Source organism: Carassius gibelio, chromosome B4, assembly GCF_023724105.1.
Source record: "Carassius gibelio isolate Cgi1373 ecotype wild population from Czech Republic chromosome B4, carGib1.2-hapl.c, whole genome shotgun sequence".
Classification (NCBI taxonomy): domain Eukaryota; kingdom Metazoa; phylum Chordata; class Actinopteri; order Cypriniformes; family Cyprinidae; genus Carassius; species Carassius gibelio.
In genome coordinates this window covers 7,521,282-7,534,233 of record NC_068399.1, presented here as the reverse complement: position 1 = coordinate 7,534,233, position 12,952 = coordinate 7,521,282, and the positions used below count along the sequence as shown (strand labels likewise).

At 40.4% G+C, this 12,952-nt stretch overlaps 1 protein-coding gene across 2 annotated transcripts in view; it reads left to right on the top strand.

Moving 5' to 3' along the window:
* The window catches only part of LOC127955929 (zinc finger protein 271-like), a 31,360-nt gene extending 18,763 nt beyond the window's left edge, over nucleotides 1-12,597 (top strand). Inside the window, exons 2-4 of one of the 2 annotated variants that reach the window (XM_052553590.1) lie at nucleotides 3,112-4,835; nucleotides 6,049-6,182; nucleotides 6,274-12,597. In XM_052553590.1, the coding sequence (XP_052409550.1) occupies nucleotides 3,112-4,829 (1,718 nt within the window). In that variant the 3' untranslated portion in view covers nucleotides 4,830-4,835; nucleotides 6,049-6,182; nucleotides 6,274-12,597. Of the gene's footprint in view, nucleotides 1-3,111; nucleotides 6,183-6,273 lie in introns of both variants that reach the window. The other variant, XM_052553589.1, reaches the window with a different exon arrangement.
* The last annotated feature ends 355 nt before the right edge of the window (nucleotides 12,598-12,952 follow it).

Here is a 12,952-nt window from a genome sequence, read left to right as displayed (position 1 = left end):
GAATATTCTATATTCTGTGTCAGCTGCGCAACAATGTGCTGTTTCTACATGTATTTATGCTTTGATTTGAAAGCAAAGAGTGCATCCTTGTGGTGCGGCTGACACAGAAAAGCGTAGGCAGTTTGAGTGATGTGGGGAGACACAGAGGAGACTGTTGACAAAGGAATTGTTGAATAAAGTTATTTTTGTTTTCTTTGTTTGCAAACAGTATTCTTGTCACTTTATAAGGTCACGGTTGAAACACTGATGCAGATGGACTATTCTGATGATGCTTTTCATACTTTTCTGGACCTTGACAGTGTAACTTTTTTGGCAATCTATGGGACAGTCATAAGCCTCCCGGTTTTCATCCAAAATATCTTAAATTGTGTTCCGAAGACGAACATAGCAAATAACAAATAACAAAACAATAAAACAGATACGGAAAACCTTGCAAATAATTTCAAACATTCATTCAATATCTAATATTTCCTAAATATTATGAAATTCGAGAAGGCTGCCCCCTTGTGACATCATAATTTGCAAATTAGATGAGTATATTTACAGCCAACATAAACTTTCGATCATGCCCAACATTTTTTTAATTTACAGTAGATCATTATCTTTAAGCCCTTTCAGGCCACAAGCTTTTGCAATATTGATGTATAAATACAGCATTTTTTCCAAAAAACCCTAGCACCTAAATGAACATTTTCATTTTGGGGTGGAGTATCCCTTTATACACTTGTCTTATCCCTTTAAACCATTGTCTTTGAATATTGCATCACTGTATAAAGGTCTATTTTTTTGCATGCACTCACAATGAAAAAATAAAATAAAGAACTCAAATGGCAGAAAGTAATAGCCCATTACACACTGCGATTCTGGCAAATACAGGGGTAATGTGTCCCGGCAATTGTTCCCGGGTCGCTAGATTTTGCACTTTCACACTGACAGTGATTACCCGGAATATGTGCGTGCTTTCACACACAACCCGTAAAGGTCCCATAACGACACGTGACATCAGGGTGTGACATGTAATGTACGAGTCGAAAACTTTAGGCACGTTATACTTTCAATGAAGCTACGAATCTATCCCAGCGTCAGCATTGATAATGAGGAACTAACTGATCTCTGCTTCATTACAGTTTGCAAATGTTTTTCAGTCACGAACATTGATGTTCCTTCAAAACACCTGGTAAAAGAGTCGCGTGATAATGTGCATCATCACTACGACATGGCATTAGATCTGACTTTTTTTTCACACAGCGCTCGTTCCGGGACTGAACACCGGAATCAATCCAGGGACACGTTTACTTTCACACAGAAGGCGACCCGGCAATGTTCCGGCAATTTGCCGGGTCCGACGTGCAGTGTGAAAGGGCCTTAAGTGTATTGAAAAGAACGTATTCCTTGTATGTACACATGTACTGAAGATTATATATATTTAACATAATATTTAGTATTTTCACATCTAGGTGGAAAAAAATAATTGTACTACTGTCTGTTCAAAATAAATGAAAAGAAACCAAGCATAGTAGATTCATTTTTATTGTCGTCGTTTTTTTTTGTTTCATGGTTGAACACTGTGACAAGATTGAGGTGAGAGCGAGCATGTGGCTCCAGCAATGGCATGTCACGTGTGCTTCACCTGTCTGTGGTCTTCACCGTGAAACCCATTTTTTAAAATTCTGTGTACATGTTTATTTACATTTACGTTAATGTACATATAAAACGAAAGGTTTATTTTTGGAGCAACTGGTATGGTGCCTTACTGCGTACTCTGTGTGGGACCGCAGAACTGGAGATAGACATAAATACCTGTGTCTATGTTTCTGGATATGTTGGCTGTTGCAGTATATTCATTCCATGGATAGAATTTGCAATGCAGCATAATACAAAAATATTTCTTCAAAGGCAGATTGTGGAGACATTTTTATCGTCCACGATCAAAAATATTCATAATGCACACCCCTTCCCTCGGAAGAAATCGCAGACCAGACCTCATAGGGGCAGGGGCTCAAAACAACCAACTCTCTGACAGCAGATGGCGCTAAACTGCAGAAAATGCAGCTCCTTACCCTGGAATCCCCATAAAGCAGCTGTGCTACTTTCTAAAACTTATTTAAATCATTTTAAATACCCATTCAGATTTGTGTATTTGCCATGGTGTTTATCACAGAGCCAAATATTTAGACTAGGCTACTTATTTTCAATCTTTTTTTTTCCATTTTAATCTGGACTACAACATGCCCTAGATATTGTTTGAAATGTTTCTTTATTGTTCGTTCACACTTTACATTAGGGCTTCATTAGTTAACATCAGTTAATTCATTAGTTAGCACAAACGGTCAAAGAAAAATAAATCTGAACATTCATTAATCTTAGTTATTCCAATATTTAATATCACGTTGGTAAAAATCGAAAGTTGCAACTGTGTTATTTAATGAGCCAAGACTTTCACAATGAACAATAGCTACATTTGCTAAGTTATTCAACTTTGCTAATGTTAATGCATTAACTAAGGTTAACTAATGAGGTCTTATTGTAAAGTGATACTTATGGGTCTTTATAGTTCTTTTGCACTTTATATATTTTATTATATTTAAATGTTCGGTTAATTTTGTTATAAGAAAAAAGTTATATAATCTTGTTATACTATATTGTGACCACTTTTTTTAAACTAAATAAATTTCAATACCATGATAAAAACATTATGAATTAATCGAAAGAGGAAAATTTGATACCAGTATATCCCTTTTATATATATATATAGATAGATAGATAGGCCCTATCTGTGTATATAAAATACATAAATATAAAACAAAATTAATAAATATCTGCCACCGCCACAGCCCTAGTAAAATGTTTATATTTCTTGTTTTATACAGCTCAAAGACCTTGGGGTCATATTGACCCCAAAGAACAACGATGTGTCAAAATCTGTAGAGGGCATTCAAAAAAATTACATTGTGTGAATTTTATGTTTAAAGAGTTGTCCCCATTAAATCTGAAACAAAAAAACTCAGTTGTGTATTTACAGACGCTAAACATTCAGTGAGCACTTTTATGTTCACTTTTCACAGCTTTTAACAAATTAACAAAAATAAATAATTTTTACTTTTATTTCAGAGTTCATCGAAGAGAAAGAGGAGTATGAAGAATCAAGTGAAGTTGAGGAGAAAAATCATATCAAAACTGGAGGAAAACCTTTGAAAGATCTAAAGAAAAAAAGAGTCAAGAAATCTTTCACCTGCACTCAGTGTGGAAAGAGTTTCACACACAAAGCAAGTTATGGGCGTCACATGAGAATTCATATTGTAGAGAAACCTTTCACTTGTGATCAGTGCGGGAAGAGTTTCAAACAATCAGCAAACCTTAAGAGACACATGAAGATCCACACTGGAGAGAAACCGTACACATGTGATCAATGTGGTGAAATGTTTTTATGGGCTTCACGTCTTAAGAAACACTATAAATTTCATTCAAAGGAAAAACCACATTCATGTTATTTGTGTGGTAAGAGTTTTTGGAATCTACAAAGTTTGAAAGTACATCAGAAAGTACATACTAGTGTGAGAGAGTACATGTGCTTTGAGTGTAAAAAGACATTTAGTTCAGTGAGCAATTTAAAACAGCACGAGAGGATCCACACTGGAGAGAAACCTTATAAGTGTTCACAATGTGACCAGAGATTTAAACAATCAACACATCTGAAAACACATGAGAGGATCCACACTGGAGAGAAACCATATAAGTGTTCACACTGTGACAAGAGATTCAGAAATTCATCACGTCTGAAACTACATGAGAGGATCCACACTGGAGAGAAACCATATAAATGTTCACACTGTGACAAGAGATTCAGAGATTCATCAAGTCTGAAAACACATGAGAGGATTCACTCTGGAGAGAAACCTTATAAGTGTTCACACTGTGACCAGAGATTTAATCAATCAGCACATCTGAAAACACATGAGAGGATCCACACTGGAGAGAAACCAAATAAGTGTTCACACTGTGACAAGAGATTCAGAGATTCATCAAATCTGAAAACACATGAGAGGATCCACACTGGAGAGAAACCGTATAAATGTTCACACTGTGACAAGAGATTCAGAGATTCATCAAGTCTCATAACACATGAGAGGATCCACACAGGAGAGAAACCGTATAAATGTTCACACTGTGACAAGAGATTCAGAGATTTATCAAGTCTGATAACACATGAGAAGATTAACTCTGGAGAGAAACCTTATAAGTGTTCACACTGTGACCAGAGATTTAATCAATCAACACATCTGAAAACACATGAGAGGATCCACACTGGAGAGAAACCATATAAGTGTTCACAATGTGACAAGAGATTCAGAGATTCATCAAGTCTGATAACACATGAGAGGATCCACACAGGAGAGAAACCGTATAAATGTTCACACTGTGACAAGAGATTCAGAGATTCATCAAGTCTGATAACACATGAGAAGATCCACACAGGAGAGAAACCGTATAAATGTTCACACTGTGACAAGAGATTCAGAGATTCATCAAGTCTTAAAATACATGAGAGGATTCACTCTGGAGAGAAACCTTATAAGTGTTCACAGTGTGACCAGAGATTTAATCAATCAACACATCTGAAAACACATGAGAGGATCCACACTGGAGAGAAACCAAATAAGTGTTCACACTGTGACAAGAGATTCAGTGATCCATCAAATCTGAAAACACATGAGAGGATCCACACTGGAGAGAAACCGTATAAATGTTCACACTGTGACAAGAGATTCATTGTTTCATCACATCTGAAAAGACATGAGAGGATCCACACTGGAGAGAAACCGTTTTAATGCACTGTACGTGGCAAGTGTTTCATTCAGTCATCTGTTATACACAGTTATACAAAAAACAATCACAGTCCTGTCCAAATGGAGACATGTTTAGCTGTATTTGTAAATATTTTGTATGGTATATGTGTTTCGTCCAGGCGGATCCGGCATTTTTGTAGTGAAATCACTTTTTTGTTTTTTAAACCGGGTCCCAGAGTGGCTGGATCTAAAAGCTACACCTTTGCATTTTCGTGTGTACAGCCAATCTGTATATTTTATGAAATAATGTCATGGAAGATTATGTGACCCTTCGGCAGCAATGCACGCATAGTCCTTTGGTCTGCTCACTTTGTCAGAAATTATATATATCCTGTCAGTAAATTGTGAACAACTAGCCACAGTCAAGGATGTTCGGGAAAGACAGATTGAACAATCACCAATAAAGAAAAAAATGAAAGATTCTGCCATTTACTGAGGAACTATAGCTAACGGTATCAAGCTAGTGCTCAAAGAGCAACAAAGTGCTCTCGAGTCATGTCTTCGACTGTATGAGAAGTAGTGTTGTCAAAAGACCCGGTACTTCGGTACCAAGTCGGTACTAAAAAAATGTAAATGTGACGGTGCCAGGTTTCTTTAAGTACCGGTAGTACCGAGGTCTCGTTCAAACACGGTTCAGCGCTATGATTTCCGCGAAGCAGAAAACGAGGACGGAATCTCAAAATCCAGTCATGAAAATTAAACTTACATTTTAATATGGACAGTCGTGGAATTTGTCAAAGTTAGTATAAATTAATCAAATCAAATCTCCATATGGACCAGTATCTGTAAATGTTAAGCCGCAAAAGTTGTTTGAAATATGAATCCATGTTCTCCAAATCAGTTTGACCGAAGGCAGAAACGTGATTAATATTCATGAACCCAGCAGCTCATCAATTCATAGTGCTTTGTATATATATTAGTATGATAGTAGAATTAGTAGTAATGTTATCTTTTAATAATAATTAATATGATCTATTACTATTTTTTTTTTACAGAAACCCTCAGTGACCAAAAATATCTTAATATGTTTAATAAAAACATAAACATAAATTAATTGGATGATTTAATTGGACAACTTAAATCATGACATTATAATAACAAACAATAAGTATCAAACTTACTTTATTTCAGATCATTAATTAGGTTATAGCAAATATGTTTAAATTTCGTAGTAGAGTTATGTTTAAATGTTCTCTGAAAGGTTTGAGATGTTCCTCAATGAACAGCCGTTGCATGGCATGCTCGTCCCAAAAGGGTGTGGAGGAGAAATGTGACATGTCCATTTAAAGTAATTCTTCTCCGGACTGGTGTTGATCGGTTATCTTCTTTTGAGAGGTAAGTACTTTGCTTATAATGCTATTCATGAAATTGTGATGTTGATTGTAAACAAATTAAACTAACAGCATTTCACATTGTTGACCAATAGATGCCATTGCCAGTCAGAGACTTGTTGTACAGAGAGAGCAGAGTGAGACACAGTTTGCAGAAATTCTCAGAAGCACGTTTCCACAGCTTCAAGGGAGAGAGTTTGAATTGTGCAGGGTTGATGCACAGAGGTAGGTTTCACGTTTGAGTTACATTTACATTTACATTTAATCATTTAGTGGACGCTTTTATCCAAAGCGATTTACAAATGAGAACAATAGAAGCAGTCAGGTCAACAAGAGAACAACAACAGTATACAAGTGCCATGACAAGTCTCAGTTAGTCTAGTATAGAACGCATAGCCAGGTAGGTTTTTTTTTTTTTTTTTATTAAATGAAAAAGACAAGAAAAGGAAAAGTACTTGTGTTAGTAGGTTAAGTGCAGGCGAAAAAGATGAGTCTTTAGATGTTTCTTGAAAATGAGTAAAGACTCAGCTATACGAATTGAGATTGGGAGGTCATTCCACCAGCTGGGAACAGTCCAGGAAAAGGTCCGTGAGAGTGATTTAGAATTTCTTTGGGATGGCACCACATGGCGTTGTTCACTTGCAGAGCGCAAACTTCTGGAGGGCACATAGGATTTAACCAGTGAGTTTAGGTAAGTTGGTGCCGTGCCAGTGGTCGTCTTGTAGGCAAGCATCAGTACCTTGAATTTGATGCGAGCGGCTACTGGTAGCCAGTGTAACCTGATGAGGAGAGGAGTAACATGAGCTTTTTTTGGCTCATTGAAGACAACCCTCGCTGCTGCATTCTGGATAATTTGCAGAGGTTTGACAGTACATGCAGGAAGGCCCGCCAGGAGAGCATTACAATAGTCCAGTCTGGAGAGAACAAAATCTTGGACAAGAAGTTGGGTTGCTTGCTCTGACAGGAAGGGTCTAATCTTCCTAATGTTGTATAAGGCAAACCTGCAGGACCGGGTCGTTGTAGCAATGTGGTCAGTGAAGCTTAATTGATGATCCATCACAACTCCTAGGTTTCTGGCTGTCCTCGAAGGAGTTATGGTTGACGAGCCCAGCTGTATAGAGAAGTTGTGATGAATCAATGGGTTAGCTGGAATCACCAGGAGTTCAGTCTTTGTAAGGTTAAGCTGGAGGTGATGGTCATTCATCCAGCTAGAAATGTCACTCAGACAGGCTGAAATGCGAGCAGCTACCGTCGGGTCATCTGGCTGGAATGAGAAGTAGAGTTGGGTGTCATCAGCATAGCAGTGATAAGAAAAGCCATGCTTCTGAATGACAGATCCTAAAGATGTCATGTAGATGGAGAAGAGAAGTGGTCCAAGTACTGAGCCTTGAGGAACCCCAGTAGCAGGGTGGTGTGACTTTGAAACATCACCCCTCGAAAGACACACTGAAGGATCTGTCAGAGAGGTAGGACTTAACCCACAGGAGAGCAGTTCCAGAGATGCCCATCGTTCTGAGGGTGGACAGGAGAATCTGGTGATTAACAGTGTCAAAAGCAGCAGACAGGTCCAGTAAGGTTGTTCTGTCCAAGGAACATAGAAAGCTGGTTGAACACAGCTCGCTCAAGTGTCTTTGCAATGAATGGAAGAAGGGATACCGGTCTGTAGTTTTCAAGAAGTGCTGGATTTAGAGATGGTTTCTTGAGCAGTGGGCTTACCCGAGCCTGCTTGAATTTTAAGGGAAATGTTCCAGAGTGAAGAGAGGAGTTGATAATGTGAGTAAGTGAAGGTATGACTGAAGAAGAGATCGCTTGAAGGAGGTGAGTGGGGATAGGATCAAGTGGACAAGTAGTAGGATGATTGGACAGGAGAATTTTTCTAGTCGTCCATCTCTGAGAGTGGGGAGGAGGAGGATAAAGAGTGTGTATCAGTCATTGTAAAGTTGTCCTCAGTCTGCGGTGTGGAGAATTGGTCACTGATGGATCTTGTCTTATTTGTGAAGAAAGCTGCAAAGTCGTCCGCTGTAAGAGTTGATGGAGGAGGTGGAGGCGGCGGATTAAGAAGAGAAGAGAAAGTCTTGAAGAGTGTCCGAACGTCACAGCAGCTGTTAATTTTGTTGTGGTAGTAGGATGTTTTAGCTGTGAAGACATTTGCAGAGAAGGAAGAGAGGAGAGATTGATACACACTGAGGTCCGTAGAGTTTTTTGATTTCTGCCATTTCCTCTCTGCAGCCCTGAGTGTAGAGCGATGTTCACGGAGAACCTCGGACAGCCAGGGGGCAGATGGGGCAGTGCGTGCTGGTCTAGACAACAGTGGGCAAAAGTTGTCCAAGCAAGATGTTAAAGTGGAGCAAAGAGTGTCCGTAGCACTGTTCGTGTCCAGAGCAGAAAACTGAGAGAGTGGTGGAAGAGAGGATGAAACCACAGCAGATAGGCGAGATGGAGAGAGTGAGCGTAGGTTCCGTCGAAAGGTGACCTGCGTTGGAGTGTGTGCCACTTCAGGAGTAAGTGCTAGGTTAGCAGTAATGAGGAAGTGATCAGAGGTGTGCAGTGGAGCAACTGAAGAGGTGTCCACAGAGCAACAGCGTGTGTAGATGAGGTCCAGTTAGTTGCCCGATTTGTGAGTCGTTGTAGTAGACACTAGCTTGAGGTCAAATGAGGTGAGCAGAGTTTTGAAGTCAGCAGCCTGGGGTTTATCTAGGTGGATGTTGAAGTCACCAAGCAGTACCAGAGGAGTACCATCTTCAGGAAAGTTTGATAGCAGCACATCCAACTCCTCCAAGAAGTTTCCCAGATGATCTGGGGGACGATAAATGACCACAAAGTGGATTTTAACAGGGTGGGTTACAGTAATGGCATGTGATTCAAATGAACCAGTACCTGTAGGTGATGGCTGAAGATCAAATTTCCATTCTTTGGATATAAGGAGACCCGTACCTCCACCCCTCCCAGTGGTACGAGGAGTGTGGGAACAAGTGAAATTAGTGGAGAGGGCTGCAGGGGTGGCAGTATCTTCAGGTTTGATCCAAGTCTCTGTCAGTGCCATGAGGTTGAGACCGGAATGAGTAGCAATAGAAGAAATGAAGTCTGCTTTGTTAACTGCAGACTGGCAGTTCCAGAGACCAACTGGAATAGAGAGCATAGTAGTAGAGGTCAGAGGGACATGGCGTAGGTTTGTCAGACAGGCCTTCCTGCGACGTACATAGCGTGCTCTCCGAGTGTTAGTAGTGATAGTAGAGATCTGAAAGCACATAGTCACTACAAGTGTAAGATATTTGAGAGGCTATACAAAAAGAAAGAGAAAAGCAATACTCAAGTGCCCTGTCGTTGTCCTTGCTCGGTGGAGTCGCGCAGGTAGAGTCGATTGTCTTTACACTCGTCGGTCTTCACACGAGGAGGCTTCACACGAGGGTTGCCACGACCGCTGCCACGGTGAAACCTAGTGCTTTGTATTAGCCTGATTACCTGTGATTGAAGTCAGCTGGACATGCCTCGCTATTTAGCAGATCGAAACCAGGCAGTCCCGCGATAGGCAAACGCAAAACCAAGCGCCACTTTCAGCACGTATTAACCAGGGTAAGACACTCACAATTTAAACCCTAAAACTTTCCTAGCAATGATGATCACACACTAGTCTGATGAGAAAACGAGACAAAATACTCTCAAGCTGCTGTCCTTCTATGTTGCTCGACTGTTTCTTCTGACAAGTGCTTTCCAGACAGCTAATTAAGTACTTTCACTGGCTTTGGCCACGCCTCGGTATTTAGCAGATCGAAACCAGGCAGTCCCGCGATAGGCAAACGCAAAACCAAGCGCCACTTTCAGCACGTATTAACCAGGGTAAGACACACACAATTTAAACCCTAAAACTTTCCTAGCAATGATGATCACACACTAGTCTGATGAGAAAACAAGACAAAACACTCACAAGCCTGCTGTCCTTCTATGTTGCTAAACTGTTTCTTCTGACAAGTGCTTTCCAAACAGCTAATTAAGTACTTTCACTGGCTTTGGCCACGCCTTGCTATTTAGCAGATCGAAACCAGGCAGTCCAGCGATAGGCAAATGCAAAACCAAGAGCCACTTTCAGCACGTATTAACCAGGTTAAGACACACACAATTTAAACCCTAAAACTTTCCTAGCAATGATGATCACACACTAGTCTGATGAGAAAACAAGACAAAACACTCACAAGCTGCTGTCTTTCTATGTTGCTCAACTGTTTCTTCTGTAAATGTAATGTAAATGTAAATGGATAGTGCCTTTCGATGGCACGTCAACCCCAAACAGAGAGAAGTGAATGTGCTCCTGAACCAACTCATCAGCGAGTCAAGCCAAGTCTACAGACCTAAAGACATTGTCAGTGTCAGGATGTGGAAAAGCAACACCCACACCAAGACACACATTCCAGATGTGGTGGCCTACCGCGACAGCGACACACAGCTGTACCTGGCCACAAACATGCACATGTGTACTTTGACCAAAGACATTCATTATCTCTGCCTTAGCAAACCCTTCCTCAGACACAACGCTGAAGGAATCTGTGAGCTGCAACCCTGGGTCAGCGATACGCGCTGCCCTAACGAAGCCAAGCCTCGTACACAAGTCACAGAAACGGAAGCAGAGATTGTGGGTAACAGATGGCTCGTCAACACTCCTGTGCGCTCAGCTACACTGACCTATGACCAGCATGACACCGCCACCCGTGCCAAGCTGCTTGACCAAGTACTGAAAGCTACCACCCAACACATTGACATTACTCCTGTTGACACAGCCCTCCAAGCACTGTCTCGACAGCCCGTTTCTGAACCCGTCATCTGCGGTCCGAGCCTGGACTGCTGCCGACACTGCACGGTGCATCTCCACCGTCATGGGTCCCGCCCTGACTCTTGGCGTGACCTTCATCCTATACAGGATACTCAACGAGACGCAAACCTCTACCGCCAAACCCACGACAACTGTGACTGGAGATCGCCGATGGAATCCCCGGAAAGGGGGTGCCAAGTCAAAGACAACACCAAACCTCATCAAGCTGAATCCTCAGCTCCAGGAACCACCTGTCATCTTGAACCACCTGCCATCATGATCCACCTGCTACATGACCATCACGATTCACCTGTCATCTGCCCATCCTGATGATTGCCGTCCGATGATGTCCACACAGGGACTTCATCTGACGAAAGGGGGATGTGTAACGCATATGCAGGTCATCGATTCATGGGTTAAATTCAGGCATACAAATGAAACCCTTTTTGCACTAAAAGCCTGGCCTGGCGCCAGCCTGGCTGGACTTAAATTATTTTATGATACCCATGCGAGCCTCAAAGGAGACCTGAAAACCCCCCAAATTCCTTAACACACACACACGCAAAACGAAACCTTTCTTAAAGTTCCTTACTTTTGTAAGTCCTTATTAATATGTATTTTGAATGTTTGTGTATTGCATAAAAATGGTTAATCCTGGGTAAATGGTTAAAGTGCTGACTTATAAGTGGAAATGTTCTCCTCAGTCTAACTCTTTCTCAAATAGTCATGTTTATGTAACCCCCACCTGCTTTGCAGCTCATATAAACTTTATGACCCCCCTGGGCAACAGGACAGGAGAGAAGCCAGGTCACTGGTTTATTTTCCCAATGCATTCTAAACCATTACCTTTTTGTTTTTATGTTTTATAAATGTATTACGTATTTCTTTTTGGTACATTAGATGTTTCCCATATAAATTGTGACTATCTGCAATTTATTAGCATGTGTTAATGTTTAAATGTGTGTAATTCTGCATTTGAATGTAACTTTGTGTTTCTATCAGTTATATATATGTACTGTTTGGTGTTCTTGTAATCGTCATGCTTTGACAGACCCACTTATCTAAAGCAAAGTAATGAAAAATTTTTTATTCTGGAATTACGAACTTGCTAGAATATCCCTGATGAAATCTGACAAGCCCTAAATCATTAGGGTGGGTGTTTCCACAGAGACAAAGGAACTTTCCCTCCGCTTCAGATCGCGGACGTTCATTGGTTGTTCATGCGAAAAGAGGCGTGAACCATCCCAAGCCATAAGAACCGACCAAACAAGGTCCGCCCTCTCTCTTCACTTCTTCCTCTCTTCGTTCTTGGACACGCTGCTCTCCTGTGCGACCCTCGTCTGGGCCATGTAAGTATCGTTTTCTATGGAGATTTAAATGCTGCTTTAAAGTGTTGCTATGATTTGATCCGTTGTTGGCTGAGAAGGGTTACTGACTGATTTCCATATCTGAGCTCATTCTGTGACCTCATTCATTTCTCTCTCTCTCTCTTTTATTTGGATTCCGTTATGTCTTGTAAAAAGTTTACTGTCTGTATTGTCGTACGCATATTTACTCTGTGTGATTTGTAGTTTCGATGTATTATTAGTAATTATTAAAACCCATATATTCATGATTCTTGTCTCCACCACCCGCTCACATTACGAGTCACTGAGATGTCTGATCTTTAGCTACAGGCTTTAAATTTAGAAACTAAATTTATCATAAGGATAGGATAATGTTTTCATGGCCAGAGAATATTTTTCCTTGAATTATAAGAAGTGATAACTTTATTGAAAATTGATAGGTCAATCTGGTTTGCTGGACAAACCACTGTTTGATTTGCAGTAATTTACAGTAAGAGATATCACAATAATTGATATGAAGAATGGAATATTGACATATTATTGAGTAAGTTACAGTGCCCTGTAATTAGTTATTGGTATAGACAGTTGAGCTATTTTTCATAATCAATACAATTTATTGTAACT